Below are 21,390 nucleotides of genomic sequence, written 5' to 3'. Positions count from 1 at the left end.
TTGAAGCCAAAAAATTTTCTGAAAATGTAAATAGAAAAAGATGGGACAAACTATTTGCCGAACGAACTAATGCAAAGCGATAAATTATACTGACATAAAAATAATAATACAATTATAGAAACAGATAGAGATTATACTAAAACACTTATGGAAACAGATATATATATAATAATACATTCATGGAAAGAGATAATGATATCTGAACACGCTAAACAGAAATAGACTTCAATGAACAAAACAATATTAGAACGTACCTAAGAAAACAGAAATGACATAAAAGTAGCTGAACACTGTTAACAACAGAAAGTGAACAAGAGATTATGTGAACATACGAACAGAAACAAAACGAGATATTAAGTAAACATATCAAAAGAAACAGAACAAAAGATTAGATAAACATATTAACAAAAATAGGCAGGGTATGTCGAGCTACATAGAACGAATTAACAGCCGTTCAGTATAATATTAAGTGACTTCAGGAGAAGAAATATAGTTTCACAACTGTTAAGTGTTATATATAGGCATAACGGGTAACTAATTATATACATTACTTTGACGAATAATTATAACTAATGAAAAACAATACTTCATAATGACACAAGAAATAAATACTTACTGATATGGTAATATCACTCACTATAAGTTTACTTTTGATAGAGGCGTGTTAAAGGTTATGTCAGACTGGCATTGATGGATGGACAAAAAAATTTTAGATATTTCATTTTAAGTCTCTCAAATAATAAGAAAGATCAAACAAAAATATTTATCTATGGCAACAGAAGTAGGCAAAATTATTTAATTAAAATAAAACAAACTGAAAATAAAGGTTTAGAGAGCAGACAAAGTTTTATTCGGTTAGGTCCAACTTTAAACTACGATTTACAAAACTCTTAAATCTCTAACTGTACTCCATTCTGAACTCTACCTTTGATTCGCTAGATGCGTGACGTAATTCCCGTTCTAATTTCATTTGTTATTTTATTTCATTATATAACCAACCAACTACTGGTACATTCCACAAACTCCTTTGAGGCAACAAAGGCCATGAAACTGTATACTAAGAATTAACTCTTAACCTCATAAAATACGTTGTTGAGTCTAAAAAATAAATTCTATATATATTTCAAAATGTGTTTAACAAGAATACGTCGGTACACTCTACCTAACATGAATTATCTAACTAGGATACGCTGGTACACTCCATCTAACAAGAACCAATAATTATGATACTCCAGTGTACCCTACTCAACAAGAATTGTCTAAAGAGGATACTTCAGTTATTTTAGACAACACAGAACTGGTATTCTGTGTTGTCTAAAATAACTTTTGTGTGAAACAATAAAAGTTAATATAAAGGTTAAGCTATTATTCGATTTACTACTTGTTACCGATTAATATCGGTTTCGGGGAATTCTACCCATCATCAGTAGCGTATGAGTAATTTGAAAGATCAGTTAAAAATAAACATATAATGCGAAGCAAAACATTAATTTTATTTTGCATTTTATGTTCTGATCTTTACGAAAGAATTATGAGCGCAATATTCATTAAATATGCACGCACTCTACAAACTTTTCACGATAACAATAGAGGGATTCTATTGTGAAAGGTTACCGAGACCTCGAGTAACCTTACTTTAATAAAGTTTAACATGTGTGCTTTAATCAGCTTAAAATGTGTCAGGTGGCACATAACTTACAATTCCTTGGTTGTAAATAGAACTAATTATAATGGGTCCACTAGGCGAACTAGCTGTTTACGCGGCAGCATGGCAAGCCTGTCAACATTGACCAGCGCACTTAAGGCGCCTACCAGCCTCTCGGACGAAAAAATGCCTCTAACGTGAGCTGGCTTGGCAGGACCCCAGGTCCAAAAGGGAATGTGTTGATCAAGGTTGTTAGAAGAAGCTAAGGAAAGAAAAGAATAACAGTCAAAATATGCAGTTTTTATAAGGATTATTTTACGTGTTAAGGACCAACAAGAGTGTAGACATACCAGAATTACAATCCAGGCATGGTGTGCGACCCTTAAAATGTAGGATCGTTACAATCGTCGTTCAGTGCAATTAAAAAAGAAAAGAAACAGATTTTACTCTCCTGCTGTGAAAGTTAGTTCTTGACATGATTCTATATAAGATCATCAAGAAACTTAACAGACCACTATGTGATCTTTATGACGTTAAACAGAAGTCAGGTCATAAGATTCCAGAACAAAAATTATAGAGAAGTCTGACATACGCTACAAGTCACGATGACATATGTATATTAAGCAACTTCCATGACCAGAAGTAGTGAAATTGATATCCTAAAAGTGAGATCAAATAAACTTGTTTTTCAACATTTTGCACTGTACACGTAGAGAACTAATTTATATAAATAAAAAGAATATTTTAGGAATGCCTGATGCATCTTATTAGTATACTTAATATATATATATATATATTCCAAATAACAAATCTACAAGAACTTCTAATGACATTTGATTGGTTTGTAAGAAGTATATACACATTTTTTAATCATTCATAAAAGGGATATTTTGTTAAAAATGAAGTTTTCTTTGACATTCTTAACAAATGTAATCTTAGCAAAGGATATAAGAGTAATTATAGGAACAAACAGATAGACCTACAACGGTTGAACAACTCTGTTAATGCAGTGATAAAATACAACAGCATGAGAACTGGTCCATCTCAAGAAGGATCGGATATTTGTTTATTTTTATTTTATAAAGTGGTTCGAATGTTAACAAAAGCCTAATAAAGGAGTATTCAATCCGAATTGATGTTACAGAAATTGACAACAAATACAAAGAAGTCAGTCCTATGCCTACCTACATCACAGTATTTCTTGCCATCCTCATAATTGCTACAAAATATTCTTCCTGCACCCATAATTTCCTGATTGCCATCAGATTGAACGTAAATAAGTCGCTTAGAATTTTTTATTACTTGTTTGTCTAATCTGTAGAAATGTTGTACTTTTTCAGTATAGATTTTTATATTCATTATTGTAAAGTTTTATTTCATCAACAGTTTATTAAAATATTTCATAAATTTATCAATGTTAATGAGTTAAATTTAATAACACATTTCGGTTTCAGTGTATGATTAATTATAATGTCTTAAACATTGCTTAATGGAGATCAACAATGTTTGAGCCCTAATCCCGTTGCCTTTGTCTGCTTCTATTTTATTTTGAGTTCACATGCAATTTTAATATATATTTTTCTTTATTACCTCTGTAGTTTTTCATGCCTTAGAAGATATTATTTTGTAAAATCATTAACCTTTGCAAAGTACATGAAAGCATTATTAAATTATTATCTGATTAAAATAAAAAGACCTTTCAACAGAGCTTGAGTAGTTAATTTTTATGCAACAGTGTTTACTTAGTCAGTTTTAATGTAAGAGTGCTTAATTAGTAATTTTTTATGCAAAAGTATTTGGACAGTTAATTTTTCGTGATTCTCAAAGCCACTTTCAGTAGTGCTAAATTGCTTTTGTAGAACTGTCATTTCATCCTTTTACATGAATAAAAAATGGCTGTATCGTAAATTATTAGAGCTGATGAGTGACTAATAACACAATATTTTCGTTTATAATACCCATTGTTTATTATTTTACTATCATTATTTTCCTTATGTTGAGAAGAAATTGCGAATCAGCAAACTAGTTAAACCATTTTACGTAGCGGATTGAGAAACCACAGTGCCAATAGAAAAAAACTGCGTTAGTAACTCAAAAAACTTTTGAGTGAAAGTGAAGAAGAATACGTTACGATATATTAACCAAACTACATCTGCCACATCTATTGCCAATAAGGCCTTTCACCTATATCATGCCTAATCAGACCGGCTGGCACACAATTGACATACATGTAATAGCAGTGTAGATGCTATTTATATCTTAAACTTTCATGAACAAAGATCGTTCTGTTGTGAACTAGATTAAGTAAGTAACTGGTAAGTCAACAGATAACTGAAGAGTGAAAATCTAGCATTAAGTTACCTTCTTGAACTAAATAATTATAGCAACACCTGTCTGTTATTTCTAATAATTTTTAAACATAGAAATGAAAAGGTGTACCATAGTTTTTCACGCTAGTTGTTGGATAATTCCTATTTTTAATTAAGGAAATTAATTATTACTTAGAAATTACTTCAACTCAAATAAAACAAGATAAAAATATATAAACATGTATGTAAACAAAGGCTTTAGGGATTTACTGAATGTATCCAACATCATACCATGTTTATTTTAGTCAGTGAATTAACTGATAGTTCAGTGTTCACTAATTAACAGCAGTGTAATGTAAATTTTACTGCAATATTGCTGTTTGTGATAAGAAAAATATTTGTTACCTGCTATGATGCAAAGTTACGACAGAAAGTGTTCGTACGCTTGCGTCGTGAGTAGTTTTTTCCTCATAATTTAAAAAGTATCACGATTAGGATAATAAAAGTAGAGTATATCGTGGGTTTATGTCATACAAAACGTTCTCGCCCTTTCAGTCGTCTGGACTTTATAATGTGACAGTCAGTCCCATTATTCGTTGATAAAAGAGTAGCACAAGAGTTGACAGTGGATGGTGATGACTAGCTGCCTTCGCTCTAGTCTTACACTTCTAAATTAAGGACGATTAGCTCTCTTCATCTGACTGATGTTTGTTGTGTAGGCTACATCCATAGGGCTCATCTGACTTAATCAGCAATTCGACCACAAGGGTATTGAAATTTGGTACCTCCTATGATGTAGCTCCATACAAAACAACATATAATAACATTTAATATGAGGACACAATAAAAAAAGATAATTACACACCCCTGTAACAAATATTTTTCCGTTCCTATCACTGCTTCTATTGAGCATCCATAAATCTGTAAGCATGTGCTCTTCATTTTTTATTAAGAGTGACAGCATAATAAGAAGGAACTAGTGAGCTTGTTTGCACTCCAGCTTACAAAGAATCATGAACATCTGTAAAACAGTCTTTTTAAGTGTTTGAACCGAACAACTGAATGACTGTTACTTTGTAATTCTTGTTATATTTTTTTTTATATATTAACGGCTTTACGAAAATGGAATGTTAAATAACAGAAATGGAAAAAATTGCAGCTTTTAAAAGTTTCAATAGACTATACATCTTGATCCTGAACCTTTTAGGCCGCTATTAACTGCTAACCCCCCCCCCCTCCGAGTTGCCATCGTAGGATTTCAGCACAACACCATTCTAGATAACAGATCGTAATTGTATAAATAATGTTTTAAGCAGAAACATCAATTTATTATTGTTAAAAGGCATTAGTGATGATGCGTTAAAGCGAGATTATTTTTGTAAAATTCGTATATCAAAAGAGCTAATTTAAAAAAAGAGTGTTTCAATGATAGTTCAAATTGAATGAACTTTGATATCATAAAACCTACATTACTTAAACACGGAATCTTTTATCAGTGTAGCTTGTCAGTGTAGAGCTTGTTTTGCCTTGGTCTAATACATTGAGAGTAATACCTTATCAATACAGATGTTTAAAATAAATACGAGTATTGCTTTAAATTCAATGAGCTGTTCCTTTGAGATTTTACGTAACAATTTAAGATTTTTTTATTTAAACTTTATATTCTGAAACATTAAACAGCAATAAACGCGCTCTGGAAAGTACCCACGACAGTGTTTACTTTTCACAAATTAATTTATTGCATTTTAACGCAAGGTTATGCAATGAGTTAAATACTGTCTCCCACCGGATTTTGGTGCTATAAGTCTGGAGATTTGCTCTGACCCACCTGAGTTCATCTAAATAGTAAAAGGGCAGAGTACTTAATGAAGAATAGTCTGTTATGTAAAGCATTTAAACAGAAAAGAAAATCTGTTAAACTCATAAAATACAGAAGTGAAATTCGTACAGATATTAGATAAAGAAACATTAGTAATTGTCCGCCATATTAAGAATGTTATAAATATGCATGTAGCAACAACAAAAAGTTCCCGAATACTTATACATGATATTTTTAGTAATATCAAAATAATATAAAGTAATATTAAAACATATATAAACAGTTAAAATAAGATAGTTGGTTGGATCAGGGTAAATAAACAGAAACTATACAGTTGGGCGAAACATAAAGTAGTTCTTTAACTTTATAACTAGCTGCGAACCGCAAAACATTTGTGGTAGTTTCCATGCCCTTAAAATTTCCTTATTCTATCGTCTTCATGTATGCTATTTGAGTTACACTTTCTTACAGACTTTATGTGTTAGATCGATCAATTCTGGTCTATTTGAAAAATAAAATAAAAAATACGCTGTCAGACAAACAAACATATGTAGACGTGACTATATTTAACTAAACTACAACTACGTAACTTTATTTAGCACAACTACACGTAAAGTAAACGATAAAGTCTAGTAATGATATATACAATAGTATACAGTGTATGAAAGTTAGGATACGGTTTACGAGATGAAAAATGAAACTCACAAAAACAAAGAATATAACCCCTAGTAAAAAAAAAAAAAAGTAGTTAAAAGGTGTTTATAACCGTTTGCAAAACAAACCAAATCTAAATTATTGCAAAGTAAAGTAAAAGTAAAGTTATAATGACGGCAAACTTAGCTGTTATATAAAAATGTCTGAAAGTGTTTTCATAAAGTAATAATTATATAGGTTTGAATGAACTGTGCATGCGTATCTTAGACCTAAATAAGTTGAGAAAGACCATAAAAATTGTGTTTAATGCAATGTCCAACGTTTTAAGAAATTAATGCAGGTTTAGCATCATTTGCGTGAAATACATCCTAAATAAAAAAACACAAGTTGAAATTGAAGCCAGTCGTCATTTGTTGACAACGGCATTGTGTTGTCGCGTAACATTCTTGTTGCATTGAACGTTTGACTAAGCAAAAAATAGGTAAGATTATTCTGAATTAAATGAGATTTGCAGCATTTGATCGAAAAATTTGCGAAAATGTTCCAGACAGACAAACACAAGCACATTATTTACATAGAATGAACTTACAAGGTTGAAAATGTTCGTGTGTTTGTAAGAACAAAAAATTAAACGATAAGTAGAAGATTGGAGAAACCTTGATATTAAACCTTGTTATAAACCTTGATATAAACCTTAATGACATAAACCTTGATGATATAAACTTTGATATAAGCTCAGGGCAAAAACAACATCAAATAAGCAGGAAAATAGACTAGTTTTCTAGAGGGAACGAAGTTAGATATATTTGTAGTTAGTGAAATGCAGTACTCTAATCAATCTCATTAAAACAGAAGCGTATTACACGTAGAGTGGGATTTCGTAAGCTATACTATACTATGCTATTTATCAGGAGATTCATTAACCAGAAAAAAATAATTTATTTCGATCACAAGCATATAGCAATTTCGAATTCACGAAGGACCGCAATATCATTAATGCTTCCAATCCGCAAAAGATGTGCTTTTAAGTATTAATTCACATAAAAATAACTAGCGATTTTTATTGTGGTGAAGTTACATCAGAATTTGATACCTTTATAACAAGTTAGTTAGAGATATGCATAATAAGTTACACTTGTTGTTGGAAATTTAAAAATTATTCTATCATAAGAAGTGCTATGCTATTGCTATATCTGTAGTTGTATTTTGTCCATGATTTAACACCTTTCTATATGATAAAGATAATTTTTCAAGGTATGTGGCTTCGCTAGCGTAAACAACATACTACGTGATATTGGGTGTATATGAAAAATGGGTTATTTAAAGGTCACTTTGAATTTATGGAAGGTTCGATGGTTTTTGAAATAAATTTACTAAATTTTTTATCGAAACTTGTTGTCAATATTAAGCTTGGTAGAATCAACATTTTGAACTACACAGTTAGAGGAATTTTGAAATCGAAAATAAAACCGTCGAGTAGATAAAATATCAATGTTTCGCCATTGTTAACATCAGGCAGTTAGCACAATTAAATAAACCCAAGGGTAACGTCACGAACATAACCTTTACATTAACATAATTATAAACATACTCCTTTTGTTTTCTTCGTTATATGTTTTTATTCCAGGTCGTAATAACTTCCCTTATTTTACGTTATTAACATTGGGTTCTCGACAGATATTTTTAACAAATATATTTTCATTACATTGTTCTGCACCTTTAAAATTTTGATAGACATGTGACAAAGTATGTCCATGTTTGCTGCTCTAGTAGTTGAATTCCCAACAGTCTCTCCTATGTAGAGATTATTACAAGCCGTATATTCCATACTGTACACTAATTTCTCACTTGTAGCTGGTTTAATTCTATTTTATATGAAAAATATAAATTTACTTACAATTAAAAGATTATATACAACCTTTCTGGTTTTTTTCAGCCTATTTATCGTATTCGATAAGTCAGGTCTCTACAGAAGTACACAATAAGCCAAATAATCTGAATAAATGTTCTTTTTCCTTGTTTTCTGTCAGCCTATCGATTCTTAAGTGTTTTCTAAACACACTAATAGAATAATTATTACTTTTCACCAACACGTTTTCAAGATAATGTACTTCCTTATTCAACTCTTCTTTTGAACTGAGGTTTGCTTTTGCTACAGCCAATAATTTTTTTTTTATAATCCATATTTCCTGAGACTTGCAACAAGGTGATGGTTAATTCAGGTGAATATCAGTATGTGTTTCTTTCCTAAGCACTTTCATTTTGAAAAGTATTATTAACCCTACTAATCATAACATTGTGAAAATATAACTCACCCTCATTCTAAAGGGTAAATTTAATACTAGGATGTAATGAATTTAAAAATACTATAAAATGTTTAATCATATGTCCAGAAACAAAACCATAAAATGTGTTATTAACGTATCTGACTAAAAATATAATCTTAGAATAACAATACTTTTAACTTTATAACCAAGTATGTTCATAAAGGTGTTAGCTATAAAAGATGCCCATACTTATTCTCTCAATCTCATAGTAAAATCCTTCAAAGTGAAACACAGTTTGTGTTGTAAAGCCTGACAATCATTTTCAAATTTTTGAAGAAAGTTGTGTTATTGGATTTTCATCCTTCATGAGGCAAGAAATACGACAATCAAACATTTGTTGGCTAGCACTTGTATAAATAATGATATGACAACAAAAATAACTAAAAATTATGAAAATCAAATAACTTATTTACTTATTAAAATTCTCTTCTTGCAATGCATAAGGTTCAAATATTCAGGCTAAAAATGTATCCAAGCTATAATTAGTCACTTTTCTGGTGGAAACAATATGCCTTAGAGGTACATTTTGTTTATATATCTTTGTAGAAGATCCTCAAGTGTAATAATCAAGAACGTATTATTTGTGTAAGTAAAATATTGTTGCCAACTGAACTTTCGAGAACCTCGCCTAAAGTTTATAAACCAACAAGTCAAGAAACAGTTTTTCAGAATATTGTTGGTTTGTTAAAGTTAGCTATAACTCGTAAGCTATAACTGTGATAAACGCTTATTAATCGGAAAACTATGTATCTTTTTCTAGGAACATTTATAGATTTCGAACATTACAAACCGTTTAACTTCAGAGATTTAACTTTGGATGTTAGTATTTCTACGAGAACATTAGATATTTTCCTTAGTGAAAAGTCAGCATGTAAAGTGCGTAAGGTCAACCAAGAAAAACCCTAGCTAGCTTCCCGTCAAATAAATTATACCTGTTTATCAACATAGAATCAATTCCTTCGTCGTGAACCGTCGATAAAATATTCAGTTTCAGACCAGATAGAAGATTGTCAATTGAATGTAAATTTGTAAAACCTTTATAAATAAATCATTATTTGCAATAACTGTTATTATAAATTGTATTGTTTGTATGTTAAAATATATTGGTGTGAAAAAAGAAAATTGTGTGCATCAATCTTGTTGGCAAATATAATAAAACTTGATACATCCAATTAACTTCTAAATTCAAATTCAAATTTCAGGCTATTTGAAATAATAATACGTAACATATTAAGAGCAGATTCGTCCGGGATAAAATCTAATAAGTAACACTGGCAAAATCTTTCAATCCTGGTTTTATATCAACAATGATATTCTTTTTGAAAAAAAAAGAAAAAATTGAGTCCATTTTTCAACATCTGGTTTTAGTCATTCTCTAACTATATTGACGATGAATTGTGACCAACTGGAATAGCACTTATAATCCCCTCATCACTCACATTACGTGAAGAGTTGTGGAGTATAATATTTTATCAAAAATTCTTTTGAGTTCTGTTAATATTAAATGGTACTTTCAGTGTACTATTTTAATTATAAGCGAGTGTTCTGGAGCAACTTATATATATAAGTTTACTTATTAAATAAGATGTATAATATAATGTTTGTATTTAGATGAAATAGAATCCATAAAATCAAGAACATTGACGTATTACGTCTGTAATTCACTTAAGGTACGGAAATATTACCTTCAAATATGTTCATTAACACTTGTATTTTTTGAAAATTCTCCACTTTTAAAAACTTTTCTGAGAAGCTACCTGACTCTGGTGTCGCTGTTGTACTATCAACTGACTCCTGAGCTCCTGTAGCTGTTGGATCATCTCCGTTAAACGGCGTTCTTTTTCTGTTAGGCTGTCTTCGGGCAAATGATTGCAAAAAATATCATTTTCCATGTCCGGCTGAGGGCGGTAAATTCCGTCGGTACAACTGGTTGGAATATCGTCGGACGTTCTGGAATAATCAGTAACTTTTACTCAGCATAAACTGATGCAGTTTGAGATAAGCGATATTCAAACGAGTAAGAAATATTTCAGATATTTTTCCCCTACTGTTATATCTACATTATTTTTCATACTTAGAAATAATAGGAGAATTTTAATCATACCATTGTAAACAAAAAGGTGATAAATTCTTATATCGAGTAGAAATTTTTAGTTACGTACGTGATTTCTCTAAACGTTTTAAAATATATGCTCGAAAAGAGAAATTTCCGAATGAGAAAACGGCGGAATGTTTTCATATGCCTTTCTTGATGTTTATGTTTATTATAGTGTTATAGTAGAGTCGTATTAAGATTTCGTGTAGTAGACTAGAAGAAATACAGTCCTTAACGCAATTCATGAGTTAGTCACTCTTGTCTAACTGAATAATGGGCTTTGACTGTCACTCCTATAGTATACTCATGGGTCCAAAGTGGGGAACGCTTTTATTTGTTTTATTTACCTAGGTTTGCAAGGGGTTCCGAGCCATGAAGCACCAGACACATAGTCTGGTGCGGTAACCACTAAATCACACCCAAATCTTTGCATGTATTATTAAAATTCTAAAGTAGGCCGTTATGTAAAGTGCAACATGTAGTATTTACATGTCTACACCAAAACGACATTACAGTCATACATAAATATATATATATATATGTATTAATGTGTACATATATGCAAGTGCTGATAAAGGAAAAGAATTCCGTCGTCTTCCTGTCCCACACTGATACAGCGGTAAGACTACGGATTTACAATTTAGGGGCTCGATTCCCCTCGGTAGACTCAGCAGGTAGCTCAATGAGGCTTTGCTAATAAAAAAACACAAAACACATCCCGTCGTCTTACACTGTTTGCAAGACCAACTTTAATATGGAATGGATTATAAAATAATTTATTAAGTAATAAACGACAAATTATATTTCTCTAGGGAATCACTTAGTATTACAAACAGTTCTGCTTGGCTAGAAAACAGCTTAAGTTTAAAAGTACGCGAGGGAGGAAGTTTGTTTGTTTTTGAATTTCGAGTAAAGCTACACGATGGTTACTTTTTTACTAACGAATAATGGGATTGACCGTCACATCATAATGCTCCCACGGCTGAAAGGACGACCATGTTTGGTGTGATGGGGATTCGAATCTGCGCCCCTCAGATTATGAATCGAGTGCCTTAACCAGAAATAAAGCCGAGAAATAAAGAAAGAAATAATATTGTTACACGATACATTGTATTAAGTCTAATCATGTTTTAAATAAAATAAAATAAAACAATGCTCGAACGAAACATAATTTGCAATAAGTAAAAGCTTACAATAAAGTATAAAATGAAAATCAGAATACAGAACAATAAGAGTTTACCATATATAAGCTTGGTGCTGTTTTGTGCTTTGCTGTGAAAAAGAATGCACATCGCGAGACGTAAAGCCCGTTTCAATCATCCACACCTTGATACGGCCATTTCTGGCGACTGCAAAAATTTGATTTGGCGTTGTACCCTACGATTAGGGTAAAACCAAAAGCGAGAGGTAGCTATTATCATTGTTGTCCATGTACGCAAGCAACTGTTTCACTGGTTTGAAAAAGTTCTGTATTCTGTAAACAACACTTTAAGAAATTATTAGCCGATTTAAATCAACGTGCTATGACTCGTCGTCTTTCATTCGTTTGAACTTTGGAGGTTAGTGTTTTTACGAAGACATTAAATAATATAATCAGTAAAAGTCAGCGTTGTGAGGCCAATCAAGTTAACTAGCTTAAGCGAGGTTTGATAATATCAAGTCAGAATTGATATGATCATTGTGTACCTGGATCGTCGATAAAATATTTAGTTCTAGAGTGGATATAAGAATCAGAATAGTTTGCAAGTTTATAAAACTTGTATATAAACCATTATTTATAATAATTATTATTAATAACCGTTACTATAAAATGCATAATTTTTATATTAAAATATATTGGTATAAAAAATAAAATTGTATGAAGGAGTATTGTTTGTACACCGCTGGTACAGAGGTAAGTCTACGGATTTACAACGTTAAAAGCAGCCGTTCGATTCCCCTCTGTGAACTCCGCAGATAACCTGCTATGGCTTTTCTATAATAAAACACCTGTACCCACAATCTTGTTTAATTAACTTCTAAGTTCAAATTTCCGATTATTTGAATTAGTAACACGTAACGTATGTAATATAATAAATCGGAGACTCGTCCGAAATAAGTTATAATACGTAACAATGATTATAACAATACAAAACACATTAAACTACTCATTCTATTCAGTGTCGATGTGTGAAATCACCATATATAGAGCATATATTGAATAATCAGTAACAGCAGTAATTTACATTTGAAATAATCTGACGAGTCATCAACTGTTTTATTTGCATAAAAATGTGCTTTTGACCATTATTGCTTTACAATTATAATACGGCACGTTCTGGTGATTGTTAGTTGTTTCGTGCAGTGTATATGACATTGATGTGTTCCTAACTGTTACACATCACCGTAATAATAAAATGTTTATCCTTATTTTTCCAGGTTTTTATTATTATTCGCAAAAGCCCCTTTAGCAATAAGAATATAAATATTCAGCCCTGACGCGAAATTGAAGCACAGTTGCAATACAGGGGAAATGATATTAATAACTTAAAAAGAAGAGAAATAAATAAAAACCGAATATTAACTAAATTGTGTTAATTAATTAACCAAGTACACGAAATGCTGTTTAAGATAAACAAGGTGGTTAGAGAAGCCACAATATTTCAAGTTACATTAACGAAGCACAAAAACTTTCATATGAGTACTACCATTTAGCATAATCTCCTTTTTAAACTATTAATAACTTATATATGTGAATAAAGCGTAAGTTGTTGTTTCAAGTATGTTAATTTATCATTTGCGGTTAGCCTCAACCCGTTAGAACAATACCATAGAATAACAGAAAAACCATTGAATGTTATGAAGTAATAGAAAGCTATATTTTTGTTTAACCAGAAACAACAAAATAGAAGAAACGATATAATAATTTAGGACAGAATAAATTGTTGGTGAAAGAATGTGCCCGTTTTAGGCATGAAAGTATACGTTCCATTTAATGTGATCGAAGTATGTTTAAAACTACATCATAGTTGCTATATAAGTTGAAAACATTAATCTGGGAAGACATCTAATTTAACTACGATGTAACATTCCAAATGGTTAATGTTTGTATTATTGTGTTTACAAACTACATGGTTTGATCATGCAAACATTGAAAGGAAAAATGGATTATACACATTCATCATACACAGTAAACAAAAATATATTTCATGATTTCAACATGAACAAAAACACAGTACGCACCTCCAATATACACACCTATTGAACAAAAATGAACCACATACAACTACATGATCAACTAGCGAACATAAACATAGTGTACCTTTCAACATACACATCTTGCAAACAATAATGGAACAGCAAAAAACACACCTTCGGAATCAAACACATGACATCAAACAAAAACAAAACACATACGAAAACATTTTAACAGCAGTAAAGTTTCTCAAACGTTTATATTTTTTGAGAATATATTCCATTAATTTATTTTAACTACCCATTTGGAATTTGCGTGTCACTTTCATTTGAGGAAAAAGAGAGAGAGAACCCTAAAACCATTTCTGCTGGATTGTTTATGATCAATGTGTACTTATTCCAATCATGTCTCAAGCAAAAAACATAGATTAATGACGAGTTTTTTTTATGAGTATGTCTCTTTTACTGTAAATTTACAGCATAGCTCACATAAACAAACAAAATTACTATCTGTCACCAAACACACTTCCATTTTGTCTCAGATAATCAAACTAAACTAATGTGTCTGTGAGCACTACACACTCTCTTTACGTCTCAGATAAACAAACAAGTCCCCTATTAATACAGCAGTAAGTCTACGGATTTACAATGCTAATATCAGGGGTTCGATTCCCCTCGGAGGACTAAGCAGGTAGCTCAATGTGGATTTGCTATAAGAAAACACACATAAATAAACAAAATTGCTATGTTTGTCACCACAACACACTTCCATTATGTCTCAGATAAACAAACAACATTGATATGTTTGTAACCACAACGCATTCCAATCACGTCTTAGATAAAGAAACAAAATTGGTGTGTCTGTGACTTTTACGCACTCCAATTACATCTCAGATAAACAAAAAAATATTGGTGTGTTTGATGCCACTACAGGCACTCATTACGTTTCATACAAAAACAGAAATCGCCAGTGTCAGTCCATCATGTCATGATAATACGTTTCAGAGTTTTGACTCCTGCATACTGTATAGTGACACCAGACACTTACAAAAGACACGCAGTATAGTTTTTCAGCGTAAACAGTTAGCTTCTATGTGCAGTAATCGAAATAAGTATATAAATACATAAATAATACATATGAAGGCGTCACAAGAAGAAAGTAATAGCAACAGAATAATGTATTTGTTTTATGGTAGAAACATTATTATAGAAAATACAACAGAAATGTAACTGGATTGTATAATTCAAAACATTTTTGTTTCACACAGAGCGTTACATCTTGTTTCCATGAGGTCCATTAATCTATAATTATTGAACAGTATTTCAATTGACCTGTTTTGTTCCCTAGAACTCAACCAACTAAAGTATCTTTTTCGCCTTTTAATATTTTGAGCTTTTAAATAAGCCTGTTCAACTTTAAGCATGTTCATGTTAACATTTTGTGGAAGCTAATTTATCTTTGTGAATGTCTCACCGATCTATTTAAGGTCAAGATTTTGCCGTTCACAACATCTCTCTTCACAATTTTCATAATTATTGTACTTCGCACTATAGTGAGCGTTAATAATTATATTTGATTTGTATTGGTTTTGAAAGGATTTTAAATACGTGTATAAGTACACAAAGTCCTGTTTTAATTACACATCATAGTATTGATGTATAAAGATATGCCCCTATTTAATTTACACACTACAATTCTAGATATAAAAGAAGTACATTAACTGAACTCGTAAGTCGCAATCCTAAGTATATATATATATGTGTGTGTGTGTGTGTATTAATATGTTATTCAGTTTAACTTAAAACATAATTTCAGATAAATAAATATGTAGCTTTAATTAACTTGCAAATCACAGTCTTATATATGTAAATTTGTGGTTCCATATATTCCACCCATCACATTTTTAGATACATAAATATATTTCTTTGATCTTAGAAGCACAGTTCTAAATACGTAAGGATGTAATACTGTTTAAACCTATAATTACAGTCCGGTACACAAACATGTTTTGCATATCTTACACAAAGCAATCCAATATACAAAAGAATACGGTTTACTTAATTTAAACATCAAAGTTCTTAAATGCAAACATGCTCGCCCTCCCAGCCGTGGGGGCGTATAATGTGACGGTCAATCCCACTATTCGTTGGTAAAAGAGTAGCCCAAGAGTTGGCGGTGGGTGGTGATGACTAGCTGCCTTCCCTCTAGTCTTACACTGCTAAATTAGGGACGGCTAGCACAGATAACCCTCGAGTAGCTTTGTGCGAAATTCCAAAAACAAACAAACAACAAATCTTAAATGCAAATTCGCAGTTCTATATCTATTTGAGAAAACTACACGTCTCAAAAGTTAAAACTTATAGTTCTGTTTAATCCGATCAAAAAGTCTTTCATATTTAAACCTGTATTCTAATAGTCCTTAGTACTCAAATATATAGGTTTATTTAACATACCTTTCGTAATTCTAAATATATAATCCTGTACTTCTATTCGCTTTACGTAACACGGCTCTAGAAATGTGTGTAGTTTTATTTGCTAATACATAAAAGTAGTTAACATATTGTTTTATTTCACTCAAAACCACATTTCGAAATGCGTGCATATACATGTAGATCTAAAACCAAGCTAAATAAATATGTTGTTCTATTTACTTTTCTCATAATAATCTGATATAGGAAGAGTTAATATTATTCAACATACACATAACAGTAAAAAATGAAAACACGTAGTTTTAGATGACTAAACATGAAAAGATCTCTACCAAGTATACATATTACTGTCCATGCTAAAAGTAATTGTGGCCAAGCGTATTAAGGAGTTCAACTCATAATCCGAGGGTCGCGGGTTCGAACCCCGGTCGCGCCAAACATGTTCGCCCTTTCATCCTTGGGGGCGTTATAATATTACAGCCAATCTCACTATGCGTTGGTAAAAGAGTAGCCCAAGAGTTGGCGATGACTAGCTGCCTTCCCTCTAGTCTTACACTGCTAAATGAGGGACGTCTAGCGCAGATAGCCCTCGAGTAGCTTTCCGCGAAATTCAAAAAATAAACAAACTTTCTAGTCTTACACTGCTAAATTAGGGACGGCTAACGCAGAGAGCCTTCGTGTAGCTTTGCGCGAAATTAAAAAACAAACAAAAGAGACAAAATCGTATACTGCTTGTTTCAACTTACTTAAGTCCTGTTTTTATGTAATTTAAAGCTGGATCAACATTACTACTAGTCTCACTAGTTTGGTTTATATTGTAGTTGATTTTAATCTATTTGTATTTGTTTGCAAAGTCTTTTTTCGATTACAACAATGACGGATAAAGTCAGTAGAATTCTAAGGGCGCTAAAAAGGAGTTAGGAAAAGACGATATTAATTTGCTTTTGAACAAGTGTTCAAATACATTTTTTGGTGAGAGTGCTTATAATGTTTCTCACAGTTATTTTGCACTGACCTTAGTTTCCTTGTTACTATCATGCTAAACAGAGTTTGGAAGATCCACGCTGTGTTTCGGCAAATCATTTAACCTCATTTTCGACAATTCAACAATGCGGTGGAGCCAAATGATTGTGTTTGTGTATTTGAGTTTGTTTTTTTTGCGTACAACAAAGCCACGTCGGGCTACCTGCTGAGGGCTATATGCTGAGTCCACTGAGGCAAATGAACATTGATATGTATTGCTCCAATTGCTGTATTCTATTTTCCACGATTAAATGGTTGTTTCGACAATTTTGTTGAAAGCATTGATCTTGAAACTTTGCTTTGTGTCAATAACAACTTTATCACAGTCTATTATAAAAACCTTTTTATATGATTCTGCTGGTTTTTGGAAAATTTTCTATCTCTTCTGCAAACTTCTCTGAATTCATCAGTGCTTCCATCAAGTCCTCTATAGGACAAAGAACTATTCTTTTTTTCCACAGTTGTGTAATAATTTGATACGTGTCACGATGACTGTCTTCCAGCTACCTGTTGGTTAGTTTGACCTTATATAAAAAGTCTTACCACAAATATGGAACTTAGCATCTTGGCAATGATTGATTTCGCTTCACAACGCGACTTTATTTTATTTAATACTATCGTGGTGCTGCTAAAGTTTCAAGACTTCTCTAGGTTTGGAGGCGATGTTTGGCTATTTTTCTTCCGTCTGTTTTTAGAATTGCCTTTATAATGAAATATTAAGAGTTCTAGAACACCCTTTTAGAATTTGTAGCATAAGCCGTTTCACTGATTTAAACAGCACTTGTTTACCTACTTTAATGGTAGTTTTTTATAATTTCTTTGAACGTGTCGAGCTAGTAAAACTTGCAAGAAACGCTCTTTTGGTTTTTCAAAACCTGTTTCTCGATTAATTTTTTTCAATATTGGGCATCAAAAGAGGCGGTATTTTTCACTGCCTATATCTTTTATTTCTTTCTAAGTTCACTGTTTAAGAACTTTTGGGTAATCACTATTTCGATTTTGATTAGTTACTTTGCGCTTTTTAAAAATTATTTTAAAATTAGCCCCAGTGGCATAGCGGAATGTTTTCGGAGCTACAGCGCTAGAAACAGGATTTTTATACCCGTGTTGGGCAAAACTATAAATAACCATTGTATAGCTTTGTGTTTATTCCAAACAAAACAAAAAGAAAAACATAATTAAAAGATACTTTATAAGAATACTTTTAATCTGCGCGTTTCATTAAGAATTTTGTTCAAGATTTCTAGTTATTATTTTACTCTCATTTTGACCGATTTCCGAGAAAAACAAACAAACGAGAAACTGTGATTATAAAGAGAAAGAAATAGAGCCCTGTGTATTTGCTCTCCAGTTAACTACTCTCAAGAACCGTGTTCAACTAGAGGAATGTAAGCGATGCACAAATATATAGAGCCCTTGACAAATTAATTCATCATAAAAATATTTTTGTTTTGCTGCACTCTGTAACTACTTATTTTGCATACCCAATGAATCTTTTCCTTAATAAATATATACACATATATGTCCCCCGCTGGTACAGCGGTAAGTCTACGATTTTACAATACTAAAATCAGGTGTTCAATTCCCCTCGGTGGACTCAGCAGATAGCCTAATGTGGCTTTGCCATAAGAAAATACATACATACATATATATGTAATGCCGAAGCCATTTACATCCGTTAGGTACTGATGCATCAACGGCAATTCTTCAGGTAGCCGTCCCTAATTTAGCAGGGTAAAACCAAAGGGAAGGCAGCTAATCAATACCACTAACCACCAACTCTTGGGCAAATCTTTTACCAACGGTTAAAAATGTGAGCATGTTTATCGAAGGAGATTCGAATTCACGACCCGGAGATTGCGAGTCTGGTACCCTAACTACCATGCCATGTAAACATCTAGGCTATTTAATTTACACAAAGCACTTAAAAATATAAAATCGAATTTGTGCTTAATGTAGACATTATATTTTTAGTTATGTGAAAATATAATAATATTTAACTTAAATGATAGCTTCAAAGCCCTTGCCAAAAAAACAACAACAAAAAAACATAATCACAGCTGTGCTGAAGTGTAGTTTTTAATTTGCTCACTCTTCGTAGTTGTAGCAATCGTTTTAATTTTCAGTATGGTTTGGCTCAGGTTATGCGATACCAAACCAAGTGTAAATTTATTTCGTTTTGACTGTAAGGACATAGTTCGTATGCATATCTATCTAAGTCTGTATTTTTAAAGTTGCTGACACTCTCCAGTCGCACAGTTGTATGCTTGCGGACTTATAATGCTGGAAACTGAGTTTTTAAACCCGTGGTGGGCAGAACACAGATAGCTCATTGTGCAGATTTGTGCTTAATAACAATAAGTTGTTGATTCTCTGTTTTATTCATACAATTATTTTTATATAAACTCGAAGTGCAGCAAATGTGTACAACATAACTTGAAAATGTTAACACTGTATGATTTCTATATGTCACTAACATGCAATTGAAAAATGTGTATCTTGTTGGAGAGATCTGTCATTGAAACATGTGATCATTTAGCTTACCTTTTCCCACGTCTCTCCTCTGAAGAGATGCTTGAAGGTGGTGCCTGTATACTCTGTTCAATATTTACTCTGAAACTGTAGTCATTTAGAGACGCATTAGCACTCATTTTAGATGTCAATCTTTTCAAAACATCATCCATCGTACGTTTTCCAGCAAGGCCACCAGAGGGCTTGCTGCTTTCACTAACGTGTGTATTGTTTAACAATTTTGATGAGGATCTCCCATCAGCTTCATTACCTTCGCTGTAAGCATTCTCCGATTCGTATTCGGAGTCAGTTGGGGTTTCAGAACGGGTTGATAAAATACTTTGTAACAACCTTTGTTTCCGGCTATGTAACAGCGAAGGCGTGGCTTTACTGCTATAATCACTAGCTAAACTGTCACAAGAATCGGCTTCAGGTTCGTCACCTCGGTGTCGAAAAGCACGAACTGAGTAATTTTCAGGCGTACACATGTCGTTAGTGGGGCTTACTCTATGAAAAACATCTCCGTTCTCTGCTTTAGACCGACCAGCTGAGTTCATAAGCAGGCCTTCATTGCGAGAATCTTTATTCTCGTAATCTAAACCGTTGTCATTCTCGACATCCAAGAGAACGTCCACATGGTTGTGAATAAGCTCATCAGTCGAGAGTTTCGTCGGGGGACTCTTCCGCTTGGAGGACATCCTCCTGTGAGAAATCACAACAAATACTTAAGGTAATCAGAACTATTTAACAGACGCTTTTATATATAATACCCTAAGTTACTAATGAACATCGTGCAAAAATATGTAACAAATTATTGTGTCACCTATAAATTAACACTACTCATATATTTTGCTACCAACCATATAGTCGAGTATGTATAGAACTACTCTATTTTCCAACTTCAAGCTACATTCTACCCTAACTAAGTTTCATTATAAAGACATCGTTTCATTAGAATCATGTTTTCGGCAATCAAAAGGCCGTATAAAATAGTATCATTTCAAATCCTAGATTATAGAACACTCGGTTGGCTTTATCATAAATCTGGTTTGTAGAACATTTTTCAAGTCCCCATTATGTTAACATTTATCAGAATGAAGTTCACAGTTAGAGTAAAGACACTCTATTACGTTTGTCAAGTTCAGTTATCAGGAAGTTTAAGTTACACTCTATCAAAATAAGGTTACAACTATTATGTGCAAGTGACAAGCCATCATGTTTACAGCCATGGTAAACAAATGGCGTGCTATCAAGTTTACCAGCAAGTCCAGAAGTTAGTTAGGAAACAAATCCAAGTTTGTAAATATCAGAGACTAATGACCTGTTAGTGAACTTAGTTATCAAAACGTTGAACAAAATTATATCATCAATGAGTTTATTATTATTATCAACGGTCATTTTGT

The 21,390-nt window shown here is 32.2% G+C and overlaps 1 protein-coding gene across 8 annotated transcripts in view; it reads right to left on the bottom strand.

The window, feature by feature from the left end:
• LOC143253134 (uncharacterized) overlaps positions 1–21,390 on the bottom strand; it is a 331,617-nt gene that overhangs the window by 70,322 nt on the left and 239,905 nt on the right. For all 8 annotated transcript variants that reach the window (XM_076506466.1, XM_076506465.1, XM_076506468.1 and 5 more), the window contains 2 exons: positions 20,021–20,689; positions 10,512–10,704 (listed from right to left, as the gene is read on the bottom strand). In XM_076506466.1, coding sequence (XP_076362581.1) covers positions 10,512–10,704; positions 20,021–20,685 — 858 coding nt within the window. In that variant the 5' untranslated portion in view covers positions 20,686–20,689. The remainder of the gene's footprint in view (positions 1–10,511; positions 10,705–20,020; positions 20,690–21,390) is intronic.

The sequence above is a fragment of the Tachypleus tridentatus genome, chromosome 6 (assembly GCF_004210375.1).
Source record: "Tachypleus tridentatus isolate NWPU-2018 chromosome 6, ASM421037v1, whole genome shotgun sequence".
NCBI classification, from domain to species: domain Eukaryota; kingdom Metazoa; phylum Arthropoda; class Merostomata; order Xiphosura; family Limulidae; genus Tachypleus; species Tachypleus tridentatus.
This window is presented reverse-complemented; position numbering and strand designations above follow the sequence as displayed.